General features: G+C 42.3%; 4 protein-coding genes and 1 long non-coding RNA gene across 6 annotated transcripts; 1 reads left to right on the top strand and 4 right to left on the bottom strand.

Moving 5' to 3' along the window:
• Positions 1 to 734: 734 nt before the first annotated feature.
• Positions 735 to 1406, bottom strand: LOC136196283 (uncharacterized). Its single transcript, XM_065985806.1, has one exon. It carries the CDS (start codon positions 1404 to 1406, stop codon positions 735 to 737), a length of 672 nt encoding a protein of 223 aa, XP_065841878.1.
• An 835-nt stretch (positions 1407 to 2241) lies between these two features.
• Positions 2242 to 3632, bottom strand: LOC136196281 (uncharacterized). Its single transcript, XM_065985805.1, has 6 exons — positions 3122 to 3632; positions 2917 to 3071; positions 2694 to 2870; positions 2503 to 2590; positions 2330 to 2450; positions 2242 to 2275 (listed from the first exon to the last, which is right to left on the bottom strand). Exons 1-6 carry the CDS (start codon positions 3630 to 3632, stop codon positions 2242 to 2244), a joined length of 1086 nt encoding a protein of 361 aa, XP_065841877.1.
• A 1345-nt stretch (positions 3633 to 4977) lies between these two features.
• Positions 4978 to 8674, bottom strand: LOC136195963 (uncharacterized). Of its 2 annotated transcripts, XM_065985443.1 has the most exons (15): positions 8463 to 8674; positions 8288 to 8399; positions 7636 to 8184; positions 7443 to 7585; positions 7211 to 7390; positions 7015 to 7159; positions 6858 to 6966; positions 6705 to 6737; positions 6594 to 6656; positions 6508 to 6537; positions 6385 to 6459; positions 6279 to 6332; positions 6166 to 6228; positions 6007 to 6119; positions 4978 to 5956 (listed from the first exon to the last, which is right to left on the bottom strand). In XM_065985443.1, the coding sequence occupies exons 3-15, from the start codon at positions 8153 to 8155 to the stop codon at positions 5130 to 5132; spliced, it is 2355 nt and encodes a 784-aa protein (XP_065841515.1). In that variant the 5' UTR covers positions 8156 to 8184; positions 8288 to 8399; positions 8463 to 8674; the 3' UTR covers positions 4978 to 5129. The 2 variants fall into 2 exon arrangements, with proteins under 2 accessions (XP_065841515.1, XP_065841516.1); XM_065985444.1 differs by lacking the exon at positions 6705 to 6737.
• A 1004-nt stretch (positions 8675 to 9678) lies between these two features.
• LOC136196401 (uncharacterized) lies at positions 9679 to 12831 on the bottom strand. Its single transcript, XM_065985933.1, has 13 exons — positions 12787 to 12831; positions 12132 to 12723; positions 11937 to 12088; positions 11713 to 11892; positions 11521 to 11665; positions 11349 to 11475; positions 11269 to 11296; positions 11157 to 11221; positions 11042 to 11102; positions 10941 to 10996; positions 10829 to 10891; positions 10670 to 10782; positions 9679 to 10620 (listed from the first exon to the last, which is right to left on the bottom strand). Exons 2-13 carry the CDS (start codon positions 12649 to 12651, stop codon positions 9794 to 9796), a joined length of 2337 nt encoding a protein of 778 aa, XP_065842005.1. The 5' UTR covers positions 12652 to 12723; positions 12787 to 12831; the 3' UTR covers positions 9679 to 9793.
• An 82-nt stretch (positions 12832 to 12913) lies between these two features.
• Positions 12914 to 14060, top strand: LOC136195962 (uncharacterized). Its single transcript, XR_010672036.1, has 4 exons — positions 12914 to 13382; positions 13436 to 13530; positions 13584 to 13658; positions 13709 to 14060. It is a non-coding gene; the product is annotated as an uncharacterized lncRNA (long non-coding RNA).
• Positions 14061 to 14636: the final 576 nt, after the last annotated feature.

Here is a 14636-nt window from a genome sequence, read left to right as displayed (position 1 = left end):
GACCCTTTCGCCAGCGGTAACGCGCGCAAGGGTCTGGTTAACCAGACTAGACCAGTGGTACCAGGCCCTTCTCCCCTCCCGTGTTTATACGGGAGATCAGGGAGAAGGGCCTGGCAACGCGAGGCTACTGGTTGGGTTGGGCTATGTTCTAGAGTTATACGGGATGTTTTTGCGTAAACATCTGTTCCCGTATCGGCGACTGTCTGCTTCGTTCTCTCCGTATCCGCTTGCATCGAGAGAATCGAGCACGACTGAGTCTTCCTATCCGATCTAAAGTTGTCTTCACGCAATTTACAAAAGATGATGAAGTTCGCTCACTCGATCACGTCGTGAGAATCAGCTCTTTCCAGGATGGTCGACGGCATCTCCTCTCCTTTGTATGCTAAAAGCTTTACGTTTTTTTGTGATTTTGTCTGGGATTTGCTTCTTCTAGTAAGGGAAGAAGGGCATGCAGACTGATCGAATGAGAACGCGTACGTAGATCAAGACTACTCAACTCCTTTTCACTGCGTGAGAAATGATCCGGAATAAGCGCCCTAGTTCTCGCATTTTCTACGCGTTCTGGCTAGATAGAGACTTGTGCACCGTTCCAGCATGATTCCGCGTCGCCGACTTTGTCGCCGGAACAAAGCGTACGGCAGAAACTAGATTTTAGAGAGATAACGGCACACATGACTGCCTATTTAGTTCAAAGACAACGACGTGATACGAAAATTCTAAGGGTGAGTCAACATTTAGGGATGATAAGTGTCTGAGAGAACGACTTTGTGACGACGACCGGCGCCTTCTCCTACAAATTGTCCCTTCGCCATTCTTTTTATAGCCGGCACTCCGCTTCGTGCAAGTTCCTCTACTTCTCTTATTAATGTAGCCAGGCACCCTGCACTCGTAGGCCGATCTGCGATTTTGTCTTCATCAGTAATCATCATTAAACAGATCCTGTACAAGCGACGGCGATTTATCATGAGTGTCAGCTGACCGTTTCTCTCTTCTGGAATAGGCCCTACGCCCGTGAATATTTCAATTAGAGACACCCCTAGACTGTAGACGTCGCTAGGCAACGAGCTGTGTCCTGACGTAGGTGGCATTCGTTCAGGAGCAAGGTATTGGCGACTTAGAGTTCCCGCTGATTTAGAGCTTTCCACCAAATGGGCGGCTCCCAAATCAGCGACTTTAACTTTCATATCCCTCGTCACTAAGACATTAGTCGGTCGAATGTCTGCGTGAACGTAGGGACGCGGTTTGAGTCCGTGCAGATAGGCAATAGCCGACGTCATTTGTAGTACGATGGAGAGTTGCTCGTAGTGAGAAAGATAGCTTGTAGATGAGTGAGCTGCATCGATGACCTCGCTCACTGAACCCTCCAGTAATTCTGAAACGATTTGGAATGGAATTCCATCTTCCATTACAGCACCGCAAACGCAGATGATATTGGGATGATGTAGTCGACTCGCGGTCAGTACTTCTCTTTTGGAATGTCGGAATGGTTTTTGGGGTAGTTATGAGGTCGTGGAATTTCTTTACAGCGACCGTCATTCCAAGCCAATGGCCTATTATGACGTCTAAAGTTTTGCAAATAACTATCAAGTTTTTATCTAGGAACTTCCTTTGTACCTGCATATGCTCCAGATCCAAGTTTCTCATTCGTAAGACGAATTTGATCTGCGCCAATGCTCAGCACGTTCATAAATTGATCGAGGTTCTTCTGTGATTTGGTGAGTGTCCTCCTATGAGAGCGTTTCATCAGAGCGGATTACTGAACTATAAGGTTACGTTTGAGCTTCAAGAACTTGAGTCATATCTGCCTTTTCAATCTCGAGATCACGACATCGGGTTCTTCATAATTTTTCTTTCTCGTTATATTATTGAATACTTGTTATCCTACCTTAAAGCGTCATTGTCTCTCTGAAGAGAACTGCAACGGGTTTCCAATCCGGACCTAAATTAGGCGTCTCATTTCCTTTGCTTGGTTTAAATATAATTTTGTGCCTTCTCTCTGGGAGGCGAATTCTCTCTTCTTCAAATTGTCTTCTTTGTTCTTCCTTGTCTTGATGGGATTCGGTTCTTTAATTAATTGCAAAGTCTGTTATTTCAGAATTGTAGTATTTCTCCATTCAGCCTGCCTTTGCTCTGTTAATCGAGCTCTCTCTTCAAGAAATAGTTTTCTTTGTTCTTCCATGACTTGGTGGCATTGGGTTCTAGTTTGATACTTTCACGTGAAGCCATTATTATTAGCCTATTTTACTTTTCATCTCGAAGTTTTGATACTTCCATTCTATAGATTATTGCGTCGTATTATCTTTTCAAAGAAAATTACTGAAAGCCGTACCTTATTTCTTCCAATTCCCTCTCAAGCTCCCTAGTATTAGAGGACTCTTTTTGGGGCACTGGTGATTGCCATTTAGCTGAAGGAAAAAGTATTGTTTTTATGTGAGGTTTGCTTGACAAGCCTGGATAACGAAATTAATTAATTAAACATGACTGTATCACATTTCTCTTTACCAAGAGTAAATTTGGTCAGAATGTTTTTAAATTTGCCATTCTGGTCTTCTCCTCCTGCCACAATTATCTGAACAGATCCATCTCCATTCTTCACACGGTGAAGAGTGTGACGATCAATAGGAGCTATTTCCGGGTTAGGTCAAACTAATAAAGCTTATCTCATATTATTATCCATAGAACGACTTTCATACAGCGTAAGATTCTCTTGTGTCAAAGTCAAGAATGTAAGCGTGGTCTGAAAACTCGCTGTCGCAGTTATACCCGCCAATTAGAAAGAAGCAATTTCTTTCTTTGAATTTTGATAATCGACAGATTCTGTGATTGGCTCTAGCCGAAGGTTTAGGCAGGAAATCGATGCAAATCCATTTCTATAATGCAATTCATTAATTATTGCTAAACATAGCAAGGATTAACCTTTTCTCTCAAATCTATCACAAATGCATCATCAAATAATTTCACACCACCATACCCCCCATGGAGTAATCCTCGATGTTCATCAATTGTCTCCGTGGCAGCTCCCCGTCGCGGTTGCGGTCTTTTTCCACTCAATTCAACATCCGACCAATATCCTAATTCTCAGGAAATGAACTATTACTAGATTCCAATTTATGCAAATTACCTTTTTCTCTTCCCTCCTCAAATACAAATTCATAAATTTCATTAGTAACGGCCCCATTGAATTGAGCGCCTGATTGGAGTTGAGCTCGAGGAATGGGTCCGCTCACTCCCCCAAACATGATTATTCTCTCTCCAATGGCCCACAAGCAGCAGAAAAAGCGTTGCCATGGTTTTTTTCCATCGGCAGACGGGGCCACTTGGATCCACTTCATTTTCTTAGGATTCAAACCAAATACCTCTCCTAGAGAACTCTTATTTTCCTTCTGTCCCCCGTACGAGTACATGATCCCATTGATGACCACGCATCGTGCTCCCCAGCAAGGCGGAGGAGTATTCTTTCCTTGGGCGAAACGGCGAATCCATTTCTTTTCTTCTCGGAAATTGCAAGTCCAGATTTCGTTGCGGGGAAAGAAATAGAACTTCTCGTTTCTTCCACCGATAATATGCAATTCATCGTCGATCAACGCACTTTCGTGCGCAGATCGAGGTTCGGGTGATCGAGCTTCGGCCATTTCGTCGCTGACTAACTTCGAATGAGATTCCGCCTGAACAAAAGAGAAGGTCTCGATCGCCGCAGAAATTATTTAAGCAAAAGAAGTATTTATGTCATATTTTTTCCAGCTTATATAGCGTTCTTACTAACTTTCTCCTTGTTTGAAGCGAGGAACGCCGAGAACGCTGTGGCTATAGAGTCACCGGACCGTGAAGCCAGGTGACGCCAGGTGACACCTAGCAAGGCGACGCCTATAGCTTCCTAAAGGCTTCCGCTAATCAAGGTAAACGCTCTGTAAAGTAAATAGCCTATGCATTTATCTAATTACAGCGATCTTTGAAAAGTATCCCACACACAGAGAACTTTGCTTTTGCATTCTATTTAGTCATTGGAGAAATTAGCGCGTGTTTTATCCGGAGACGGTAAAGCCTGTCTGTAAAGAATACGAAAGCTCTGCCTGAAATTGTTTATTGCAGCGTCGCGGCAGGAAGCACAAGTCTCTATTGGAGACATGATGACGTCACCAGAATCCCGTCGCGTCCGAAGAGCAAGACAAGTTCTTCCTCAGTTTCTTCCCGTCATAAGGGTAGGGTCGTATTTATAGGCTAACTGAATGTCTTCTAAGAGGTACCGCGCACTTGCGTAGTGAGGGGCCCCTCGATAGGATATCACGCTGATTCTCTCTCTTCCTCTTCGTCCCTGGTTTTTCCTTTGACGCACAGGAACCTTTACAAGTCTGTAACCCTCTCTTTTGCTCTCTTCTTCTCTACGTGCACGTAGTCATTCTTCTTTCTCTTCACGTTATTCATATATCGATCTTCTTCCGGGCGGGGTCCATTAGGCGTCTGGCTCTCACATGATGTTGAGCAGGCTAAAAACTAGCAAAGAGCGGCGCACTTTTCCGAAACGACGTGTCCCAATGACGTCAAAAAATCAACGAGGACAGTACTGAGAGTCTGACGTCATTGGTTCACTGAAAAATTTACAATGAAATGAATTGGAACGTATTTGTGAAGACAATTCGCCTCTTCAACTTCAATCTTTTCTTTCCACTACCAATAAGGTATTCTCCTGTCAGTCTGCCCTACTTGCGTGGTCCAAGTATACCTTTTTCCGTGCATTCGTTTATTAGTCTGCAATCGGTGTTCTTTTCCTCTTAAAAGACTTTTAGTCAGTATTAACGGGGTCCTCTACATAAATGACAAAGCTGCGGTTGTCTATAACGGTAAATCATTTAAAAGTTTGTACCCTCTATAGACTTAATGGTGTGCGTTTGTTGTTGCGCATCATTATTCGTTTCAATGATGTGTGGTCGTTCTATGGCGCGTGGCCAACAACGAACGCAGATTATTAATTCCGGTTCATCAATCGACGAGTTCAGCATTTGAATCTTGACGCTCTCTTGTATAGGGAAGGGTGCATTACAAATCGTTGTAAAAGTTGCCACGAGAAAACACATACGAAAAGCAAAGTTCAAGTCAATGAAGTGTATTACGATAATACTCAAAGTCAATGTTTAGGGATGATAGGTGTCTGAGAGAACGACTTTGTGACGACGAGCGTCGCCTTCTCCTTCAAATTTTCCCTTTACCATTCTCTTTATAGCCGGCACTCCGCTTCGTGCAAGTTCCTCTACTTCTCTTATTAGAATCGCTAGGCATTCTGCACTCGTAGGCCGATCTGCGATTTTGTCTTGATCAGAAATCATTCTGAAGCAAATCCTATGAAGAGGGTGGCGATTACTTATTTGACTCAGTTGTCTATTCCTCTCTTCTGGGTCAGGGTCCACTCCTGTGAATATTTCAATTAGAGACACGCCCAGACTGTAGACGTCACTAGGCAACGAACTGTGTCCCAACGTGGGTGGCATTCGTTCTGGAGCAAGATATTGGCGACTTAGGGGCCCCGCTGATTTGGAGCTCTCCACCAAGTGTGCGGCTCCCAAATCAGCCACTTTGACTTTCATATCCCTCGTCACTAAGACATTGGTCGGACGAATGTCTGCGTGAACGTAGGGCCGAGGTTGGAGCCCGTGAAGATAAGCAATAGCTGACGTCATTTGTACGACAATGGAGAGTTGCTCGTAGTGAGAGAGATAGCATGGAGATGAGTGAGCTGCATCAATGACCTCGCTCACTGATCCCTCGAGTAATTCCGAGACGATTTGAAATGGAATTCCATCTTCCATTACAGCACCGCATACGCGGATGATATTGGGATGATGAAGTCGACTCGCTGTTAGAACTTCTCTTCGGAATGTCGGAATCGTTCTTTGCGTTGTGATAAGATCGTGAAATTTCTTTACAGCAACTGGCATTCCGTGCCACTGGCCAATAATTACGTCTAAGAAAGCGTCTAAAATATTTACTATTTAATTGGGGATTCCTTTGTACCTGCATATGCTCCAGAGCCAAGTTTTTCATAGGTAAGACGAACGTGATCTGCACCAATGCTGAGCACGTTCATAAATTGATCAAGGTTCGTTTGGGCTTCCAAGAGGGTTGTCCTATCAAAAACATCCTGCCAAAGCAATTGAATTAATTGAGGCTTACGTTTGAGCTTCCAAAGCGTGAGTCGCTTCTGTCTTTTCCCTTTCCAAATCGCGATTTAGGGTTCTGACGAAAAAATGTCATCACGTTTTTCTAATCAATATTTCTTATCATACCTTATATCGTTATTGTCTCTCTGAAGAGAATTGCAAAGGGTCTCTAACCCAGATCTGAAAGCGGCATCTCATTTTTTGGGTAAATTGCTTGTTGCCAATTTCCTGCCTTTGCTCTATGAGACGCATTTTCTCTTCCTCATATTGTCTTCTTTGTTCTTCCTCGACTTGATGGAATTGGATTCTATATTTCCACCTCTCACGTGCCTCTATAATCAATTATCAATTTTACCTTTCATCTCGAAGTTTCAATGCTTCAGCTCTAAAGATAATTTCCTTTCATGTTTCAAACCATGCAAAAGACAGAATGATGGTTACCTTTCAGCTTCAAAAGCGCGAGTCGCTTCTATCTTTTCCCTTTCCAAATCACGACATCGAGTTCTAAGAAAAATTTAATTCTGGGATGGAAATCAATAGTACTTGCGATACGTTAGAGAAGTGCAACGGGTCTCTAACCCAGATCTAAAACAGATATCTCATTTTCTTGTGATAAATGATACCTGTACTTAACCTTTCATCTCGAAGTTTCAATACTTCTTCTGATTTATTTAATTAATTAAACAAAAACACGGAGACCCTCACCTAATTGCTTCCAATTCTCCTTCAAGCTCCCGAGTGTAAAGGGATTCATTGTTAGGCAGCGTTGAAAGTATCTGAGTTTCAATCTTCATGTACGACTCGTTTGACGGACCTAAAAAAGAAACCAATTAAATATGATTTTAGCATAATACTTCATTACCGAGGATAAATTCGTTCAGAACTTTGATCAATTCTTTTTCTCGGTCTTCTCCCCCTGTGACAATGATCCGAGCAGATCCATCTCGATTCTCTACGCAATGTAGAGTGTGTCGGTCAATAGATGCTATTTCCGGGTTTAGATAAAACTACGATAGTAAATTTGATTAAAATTTGATACAATAGGTCTGATACGATACCGCGTAAGATTTTCTTTTGCCAAAGTCAAGAATGTAGGCGTGGTCTGAAAATTTGCTGATGTTGTACCCGCCAATGAGAAGAAAGCAATTTCTTTCTTGAAACCCTTTTTTCGATAATCGACAGATTCTGTGATGATATCGAGCGGATGGTTTTGGAAGGAAATCAATGCAAATCCATTTCTATTACAATTCAATAAGTATTGCAAAATCATAAAATATAACAAGGATTTACCTTTTCTCTCAAATCAATCACATATGCATCAATCTCACCTTGCCCTCCATGGAGTAATCCTCGATGTTGATCAATCGTTTCCATGGCAGCCCAGGCACGTGGTTGCGGTCTTTCTCCACTTAATTCAACATCCAACCAATATCCTAATTATCAACATTTTAATTATTCTTAGATTTCAATTCATGAAGTTTACCTGTTTCTCTTCCTTCTGCAAATACAAATTCATAGATCTCGTTATTAACTAGCCCATTGTATTGCGCTCCTGACTGCAGAAGACCTTGAGGAATGTCTTCATTTAATCCCCCAAACATGATCATTCTGTCTCCAATGGCCCACAAACAGCAGTAGGAGCGTTTCCATGGTTTCTTTCTATTGGTGGGTGTGGCTACTAGGCTCCATTTCATTTTCTTCGGATCCAAACCAAACACCTCTTCCAAATAATTCCTGATGCCTTCTTTCTCTCCCCCGTACGAATACATGATCCCATTGATGACCACGCATTGTGCTCCCCGGCAAGGTGGAGGAATCATCTTTCCTTTGGCGAAACGGCGAATCCATTGCTTCTCTTCTCGGAGATTACAGGTCCAGATTTCATTGCGAGGAAAATAATGGTATGGCTCTTTCGCAGTTCTTCCACCGAAGAGATGCAATTCATCCCCAATCAACGCACTTTCGTGACCCGATCGAGGCTCTGGTGATGTAGCTTCGGCCATTTTGCTCTTGAAACAACTTTTGGATTAGCCTGGATAAAAGAAATTTAAATTTTGCGATTGCGAAAAAATGTTTTCCGTTAAGAAACGTCTTGTCCTCATTCCTGAAATGAGACAATTAGCTAGCGTTCTTACTAGTTTATTTCTCGTCGTGATGGTCAGAGATGCCAAGGAGAGTTAAGCGTGAAACTTTTGGCGCGCGCAAAAAAATTTTTGACCACGCCCTCTTAAAAAAGAGCCACGCCTACTAAAAATAGTGCAAATGTAAGGACTATTTGAACGTAACGGGAGTTTATGAGAAATTTAGGACCTTATTCAACTTGCACTTCAGTAGAAATGGTCAAGATGGTGAAAATTGTCCTTCGTCAAAGGATTTTTTGGCAGGCGTGAGAAACGTGTTGGGCGGGCGTGAGTGCGTGAGACAACTAGCTGAGGCGTGCGACTCACGCCTTAGGCGTGAGACTTGGTAGGTCTGGACGGTCCGAAAGACGATCGATCTCAAAAAACGTCGAAGTCCCGTATAGTAACAAATACGATTCTTTGTCTTGAAACGAATCAGGAAGCACCGGCAACGCTGACGACGATTTCCTCAATGGTCAATATCCTGTTTATGCACAGAAGCAGCGGAGAAAAAAGGAGAACCGTGAATCAATAGGATAAATAGCTTCACGTGACTTATGCGTCCACCTCGCAGAAGCAGTTCAAGCCCCGCAGAGGGAGTTTCTTCGTATTTTCTCGCGTCCTAGTGGTATGATTGTTTTGTTTTAATTGACTGGCGTTCGGTCGTTCTCTAAGCGCGGTGAGAGGCCCCTCGATAGGTGTTCAAGCCGAATGTCTCTTCCCTCCTCCCTAACCGGCTCTCTCCTTCGACGTAGGATCTTTTCTATGTGATACGAGTAGCTTGACGCGTCCTTTTAGTCTTCTCTCTTAGATATGACAGCGTGGCGCATATCCGCCGCCATGTTTGAGAAAGTCGATCGCCGAAAAGCAGCAGGAACCATTCGGAATCATCTCTACAGTCACTAGATAATCAAACAGCATCATAGGTGCGTTTCATTGACTCGTCGTGTAAAAGGGGGTCTCGACACTCGTTCTCTGCTCTCTTATCTCTATTCCTATTTCTCGCGGCATAATGGTAAGATGGTTTTGTTTAAATTGACCCGTTACCCGATTTTCCGTTGAAAGTGGCCCTCAATGGGACATTCTCTGTCTTCCTCTCCCACCTGGTCGTTCCTGTCACCATAGAAACCTTTCTACAGTCTCAAACCCTCATCATAGTCTATGCCTCTTGAGTATTGATCATGTTTAGACTGAGACGTCCCTTCACTGGAACACCTATAATTCTCTGGATTCAAGTAATAATTAATTAATTATCCCCTGTTCATCATCAATCGACGAGTCTATTTTAAGTCGTCCTTCTCATGCGTCTGACGTGTTTAGCGGCTTTGAGACCTTTCTCTTTCCGGTTTTCCAACCCTATAGGACAATATTAGATTCCTCTAATCCACGGCGGTTTCCACGCTCTCTTGTCTAAGTCTAAAACGCCTTGTAATAGTTCGCATGCAAAAGACAGTACAAAACAGATTTTTACAACAAAAGTTCAAGTCAATGAAGAAATACGAAAACACTAAAAGTCAACGTTTAGGGATGATAGGTGTCTGAGAGAACGACTTTGTGACGACGAGCGTCGCCTTCTCCTTTAAATTTTCCCTTTACCATTCTCTTTATAGCCGGCACTCCGCTTCGTGCAAGTTCCTCTACCTCTCTTATTAAAATCGCTAGGCATTCTGCACTCGTTGGCCGTTCTGCGATTTTCTCTTGATCAGAAATCATTCTGAAGCAAATCCTATGAAGAGGGCGGCGATTACTTATTTGACTCAGTTGTCTATTCCTCTCTTCTGGGTAAGGGTCCACCCCGGTAAATATTTCAATTAGAGACACGCCCAGACTGTAGACGTCGCTAGGCAACGAACTGTGTCCCAACGTGGGTGGCATTCTTTCTGGAGCAAGATATTGGCGACTTAGGGGCCCCGCTGATTTGGAGCTCTCCACCAAGTGGGCGGCTCCCAAATCAGCCACTTTGACTTTCATATCCCTCGTCACTAAGACATTAGTCGGACGAATGTCAGCGTGAACGTAGGGCCGAGGTTGGAGCCCGTGAAGATAAGCAATAGCTGACGTCATTTGTACGACAATGGAGAGTTGCTCGTAGTGAGAGAGATAGCATGGAGATGAGTGAGCTGCATCAATGACCTCGCTCACTGATCCCTCGAGTAATTCAGAGACGATTTGGAATGGAATTCCGTCTTCCATTACAGCACCGCATACACGGATGATATTGGGATGATGGAGTCGACTTGCTGTTAGAACTTCTCTTCGGAATGTCGGAATCGTTCTTTGCGTTGTGATAAGATCGTGAAATTTCTTCACAGCAACTGGCATGCCGTGCCAATGGCCAATAATTACGTCTAAGAAAGCGTCTAAAATTTTGCTATTTAATGAGAAATTCCTTTGTACCTGCATATGCTCCAGAGCCAAGTTTTTCATTGGTGAGGCAAACTCGATCTGCGCCAATGCTGAGCACGTTCATAAACTGATCGAGGTTCGTTTGGGCTTCCGAGAGGGTCCTCCTATCAAAAACATTCCTTTTAAGAAGTAGAATTAATCGAGGGTTACGTTTGAGCGTCCAAAGCGTGAGTCGCTTCTGTCTTTTCCCTTTCCAAATCGCGATTTAGGGTTCTGACGAAAAAAGTCATCACGTAATATTAATCAATATTTCTTGTCATACGTTATAACGTCATTTTCTCTCTGAAGAGAATTGCAACGAGTCTGTAACCCAAATCTAAAACAGACGTTTTCTTAATTTATCTGTTTTTTAATTTCTTTCCTTTGCTCTCTGAGACGCATTTGCTTTTCTTCCAAAGATTGGTTGCTTAATTCTAACTGGGTTCTACAAGTGCTATGGTCACGTGACCCGTTATTTTTGTTATTGACCAATTTTTGCCTTTGTTTCAGAAGATGAGTTCTTTCTTCTTCGGAAGACTGGTATCGTGCTTCCAATCTTGTTCTGCAAAAAGAAATCTCACGTGAAATTAATTCTCTTGATTTATTTAACCTTCATCTCGAAGTTTTGTCACTTCCATTCTTAAGATAATCTCATTATTATCTTTAGGAACAAAAATACAGAAGCCCTTACCTCATTTCTTCCAATTCTCTTTCAAGTTCCTGATTGTAAGGTGATTCATTATGAGGCACTGTTAATATTAATTGAGCAGAAGGAAATATCTGAGTTTCAATCTTCATGTACGACTCGTTTGAAGGACCTAGAGAAAGAAATTAAATATGATTTTAACAGCATTCTTCGTTACCCAGAGTGTATTCATTCAAAAGTTCTTTTAATTCTTCTCCTCGGTCTTCTCCCCCTGTGACAATGATCTGAGGAGATCCATCTGGAATCTCTACGCAATGAAGAGTGTGACTATCAATAGGTGCTATTTCAGGGTTTAGGTCAAACTAATAAAATTAATCACAATTTGATATCAATAGCTCTGATTTTGTACCGCGTAAGACTTTCTTTTGTCAAAGTCAAGAATGTAGGCGTGGTCTGAAAATTCGCTTTCGTTCCACCCGCCAATGAGAAGAAAGCAATTTCTTTCTTGAAATTTTTGTTTTGATATACGACAAATTCTGTGATTGGCTCGAGCGGATGGTTTTGGAAGGAAATCAATGGAAATCCATTTCTATTACAAGTCATTAATTATATCCAAAAATAAATAGGATTTACCTTTTCTCTCAAATCAATCACAAATGCATCATCCAAATATTCTTTAGTCCACCCTCCATGGAGTAATCCTTGATGTTGATCAATCGTTTCCATGGCAGCAGCTTGACGTGGCTTTGGCCTTTCTCCACTTAATTCAACATCCAACCAATATCCTAATCATCAATATTTGAAATATTCGTAGATTTCAAATTATACCTTTTTCTCTTCCTTCCTCAAATACAAATTCATAAATCTCGTTATTCACATACTCATTGCATTGTGATCCTGATTGGAGACGATCTTGAGGAATGCATTTGCTGTATCCCCCAAACATGATCATTCTCCCTCCAATTGCCCACAAACAGCAGAAGCAGCGTTGCCATGGTTTCTTTCCATGTCTGGGCGTGGCTAATAGGATCCATTTCATTTTCTTCGGATCCAAACCAAACACCTCTGCCAGAAGACCCCCGCCTTTCGTCTGTCCCCCGTACGAATACATAATCCCATTGATGACCACGCATTGTGCTCCTTCGCAAGACGGGGGAATATTCTTTCCTTCGGCAATACGGCGGATCCATTTCTTCTCTTCTTGGACATTCAAAGTCCAGATTTCATTGCGCGGAAAATAATGGTAGGGTTTCATCGTCGTAGTTTTTCCACCGAAGAGATGCAATTCATCGCCGATCAACGCACTTTCGTGATCACATCGAGGCTCAGGTGATATAGCTTTGGCCATTTCGTCGTAGAATGAGGTTTCTTCAAGATTGCTGAGAGTAAGAAGGAAAATTTGCGATCGCGGCCGAAATACCTATCAGAAAGGTATCGAAGCAATTAATTTTGCTTCAAATTTGTGACAAGAGAGGATTCTTACTAGCTTTCTCTCTTGTCCGAACGAAGAATGCAAAAAATGCAAAGAATAAAAACGCCCGTATAGGAGCAAACATCCCGTCAACTCATTCGAGATCGAGAAGCTTTTTGAAAGCGGGCCATATAGCGATTCTAGTAGTAGAAAAACATGCGATGCCATCCGATAGCGTGGACAGCAAAAAGGAGACCGAAAGCGAAAAAGGCGAAGCTTAATTAAGAAAGAGCGACGTCTTCCGTCAATCCTAGTCTGGAATACGAGACGATTTAGAGCGTATCTTGAACGTCGAATGTCTTCCAAGGCTTGAAGAGTTTCGATTGGCTCCGCAAGCGCTCAATTCAAAACGAAAAACAAGTTCGCAATTTTGAAAATGGCTGTCGATCTTCTAAAGCTAAATCGATGCAATGAATTGATCTTTTCAATCGTCTAACTCTTGAGGAAATTCTAAAGGAAATAGATTACTCTGACGTGGCTCCAAGTATTGGAAACTGGCTACCTCAGGTAAAGAAATAGCGTGTACTGAGAGAGCATTGGAGAGAAGGTCTGAGTGGAATCAAGTTGGCTGACATGAGAGAATCATGTCCAAAAACCGACTCTATGTTGTCAGTACAAAATTTCACATATAAAAATAGCTCAGTGAGATATTTTTTTATAGGTTCCCAAAGATGAAATCATAGCTTTGACTAGAACTGATAAGGAGGGAGATTTATTCTATAATGACCCAGATTTGAAAATTCCTTTAGACGAAGAGTAATTACAGCTGTAATGGAAATAAAGTTAACCTTATAATTCGCAATTTTTAGACTTTCAAAAATTATGGAGATCAATAGGCGTCGAGGATCTATCAGATATTGATATAGAGAAACATTTGCACACAGGTAAATCAATGAATAGTTAATTAAATTATTCAAAAAATAATGTTCTGCAGCTGGAGTTGCTTCCATGCAAGGCTCAAGCGGAAACATTCCGAAAATGTACGAGTATTTCTACACGTCGTTTTAGTCTTGTCTCTTAGGAATGACCGCGTGGCGCGTGAAACGCTTCGACATCGTCTCTACGGTCACTGGACACTGAAGCAGTATTCAGGGTACGTTCTACTGACTCGTTGTGTAAGGGGGTCCCTCTAACGGGGGTACGTCGTACCTCTCAATCGTCGTGTTGGAGGAGGCTGATTTAATTATGTGGTAGCCCACATGTTTTCACCCGAGTGAGCTCTATTAGTCAAGGAAACCGATCGTTGTCTACACGTGGATTGAATGCCTCTGTGAAACGAAAAAAGATCTGCCTTAAATTAAACATTAATTAATTATGGCAACCACATGGATGAAATGAAAAAGGCACGAATCTCAGGACAAAATCTGGAAGGCCATGAAAACAGTAAGAATCCTTTCCTCCTCCCTCGATCGTCATTTTTTCCACAAACGTTGATCAGTCTGCCGTACATGCGTGGTCCAAGTACATTTTGTCTAGCAGTCGTTTATTACTCTGCAATCGGTCTCCTTTCCCTCTTAGAAGTCTTATAAGGAGTCGGTATTAATTAGGCACGGTGGTATGCCGTCACTTCACTGCCAACCGATCTGTTTTGTTGTCCTAAAGCAGAAATCTAAATTCCGCAAGATGTGACAGAGGGCCCTCTACTTAATGAAAAAGCAGCCATGAATCGTATAGAGCTTTGACTCTCTACATAAAAGAGTTCTAGCTCTCATTGAAAAGAAAAGTGATGCGCAACGACGAACGCATATTATTAATTCTGCGGTTCGTCAATCAACGAATCCACTTAAGCAGTCGTTCTCATGCGTCTCACGTGTCGTCCTCGGTTTTCCGACTCTATAGGCATACATTAGAATCTTATACCC

Source organism: Oscarella lobularis, chromosome 15 (genome assembly GCF_947507565.1).
Source record: "Oscarella lobularis chromosome 15, ooOscLobu1.1, whole genome shotgun sequence".
Lineage (NCBI taxonomy): Eukaryota > Metazoa > Porifera > Homoscleromorpha > Homosclerophorida > Oscarellidae > Oscarella > Oscarella lobularis.
Note: the sequence above shows the minus strand (reverse complement) of the source record. Positions and strands in the feature narration are given on the sequence as shown.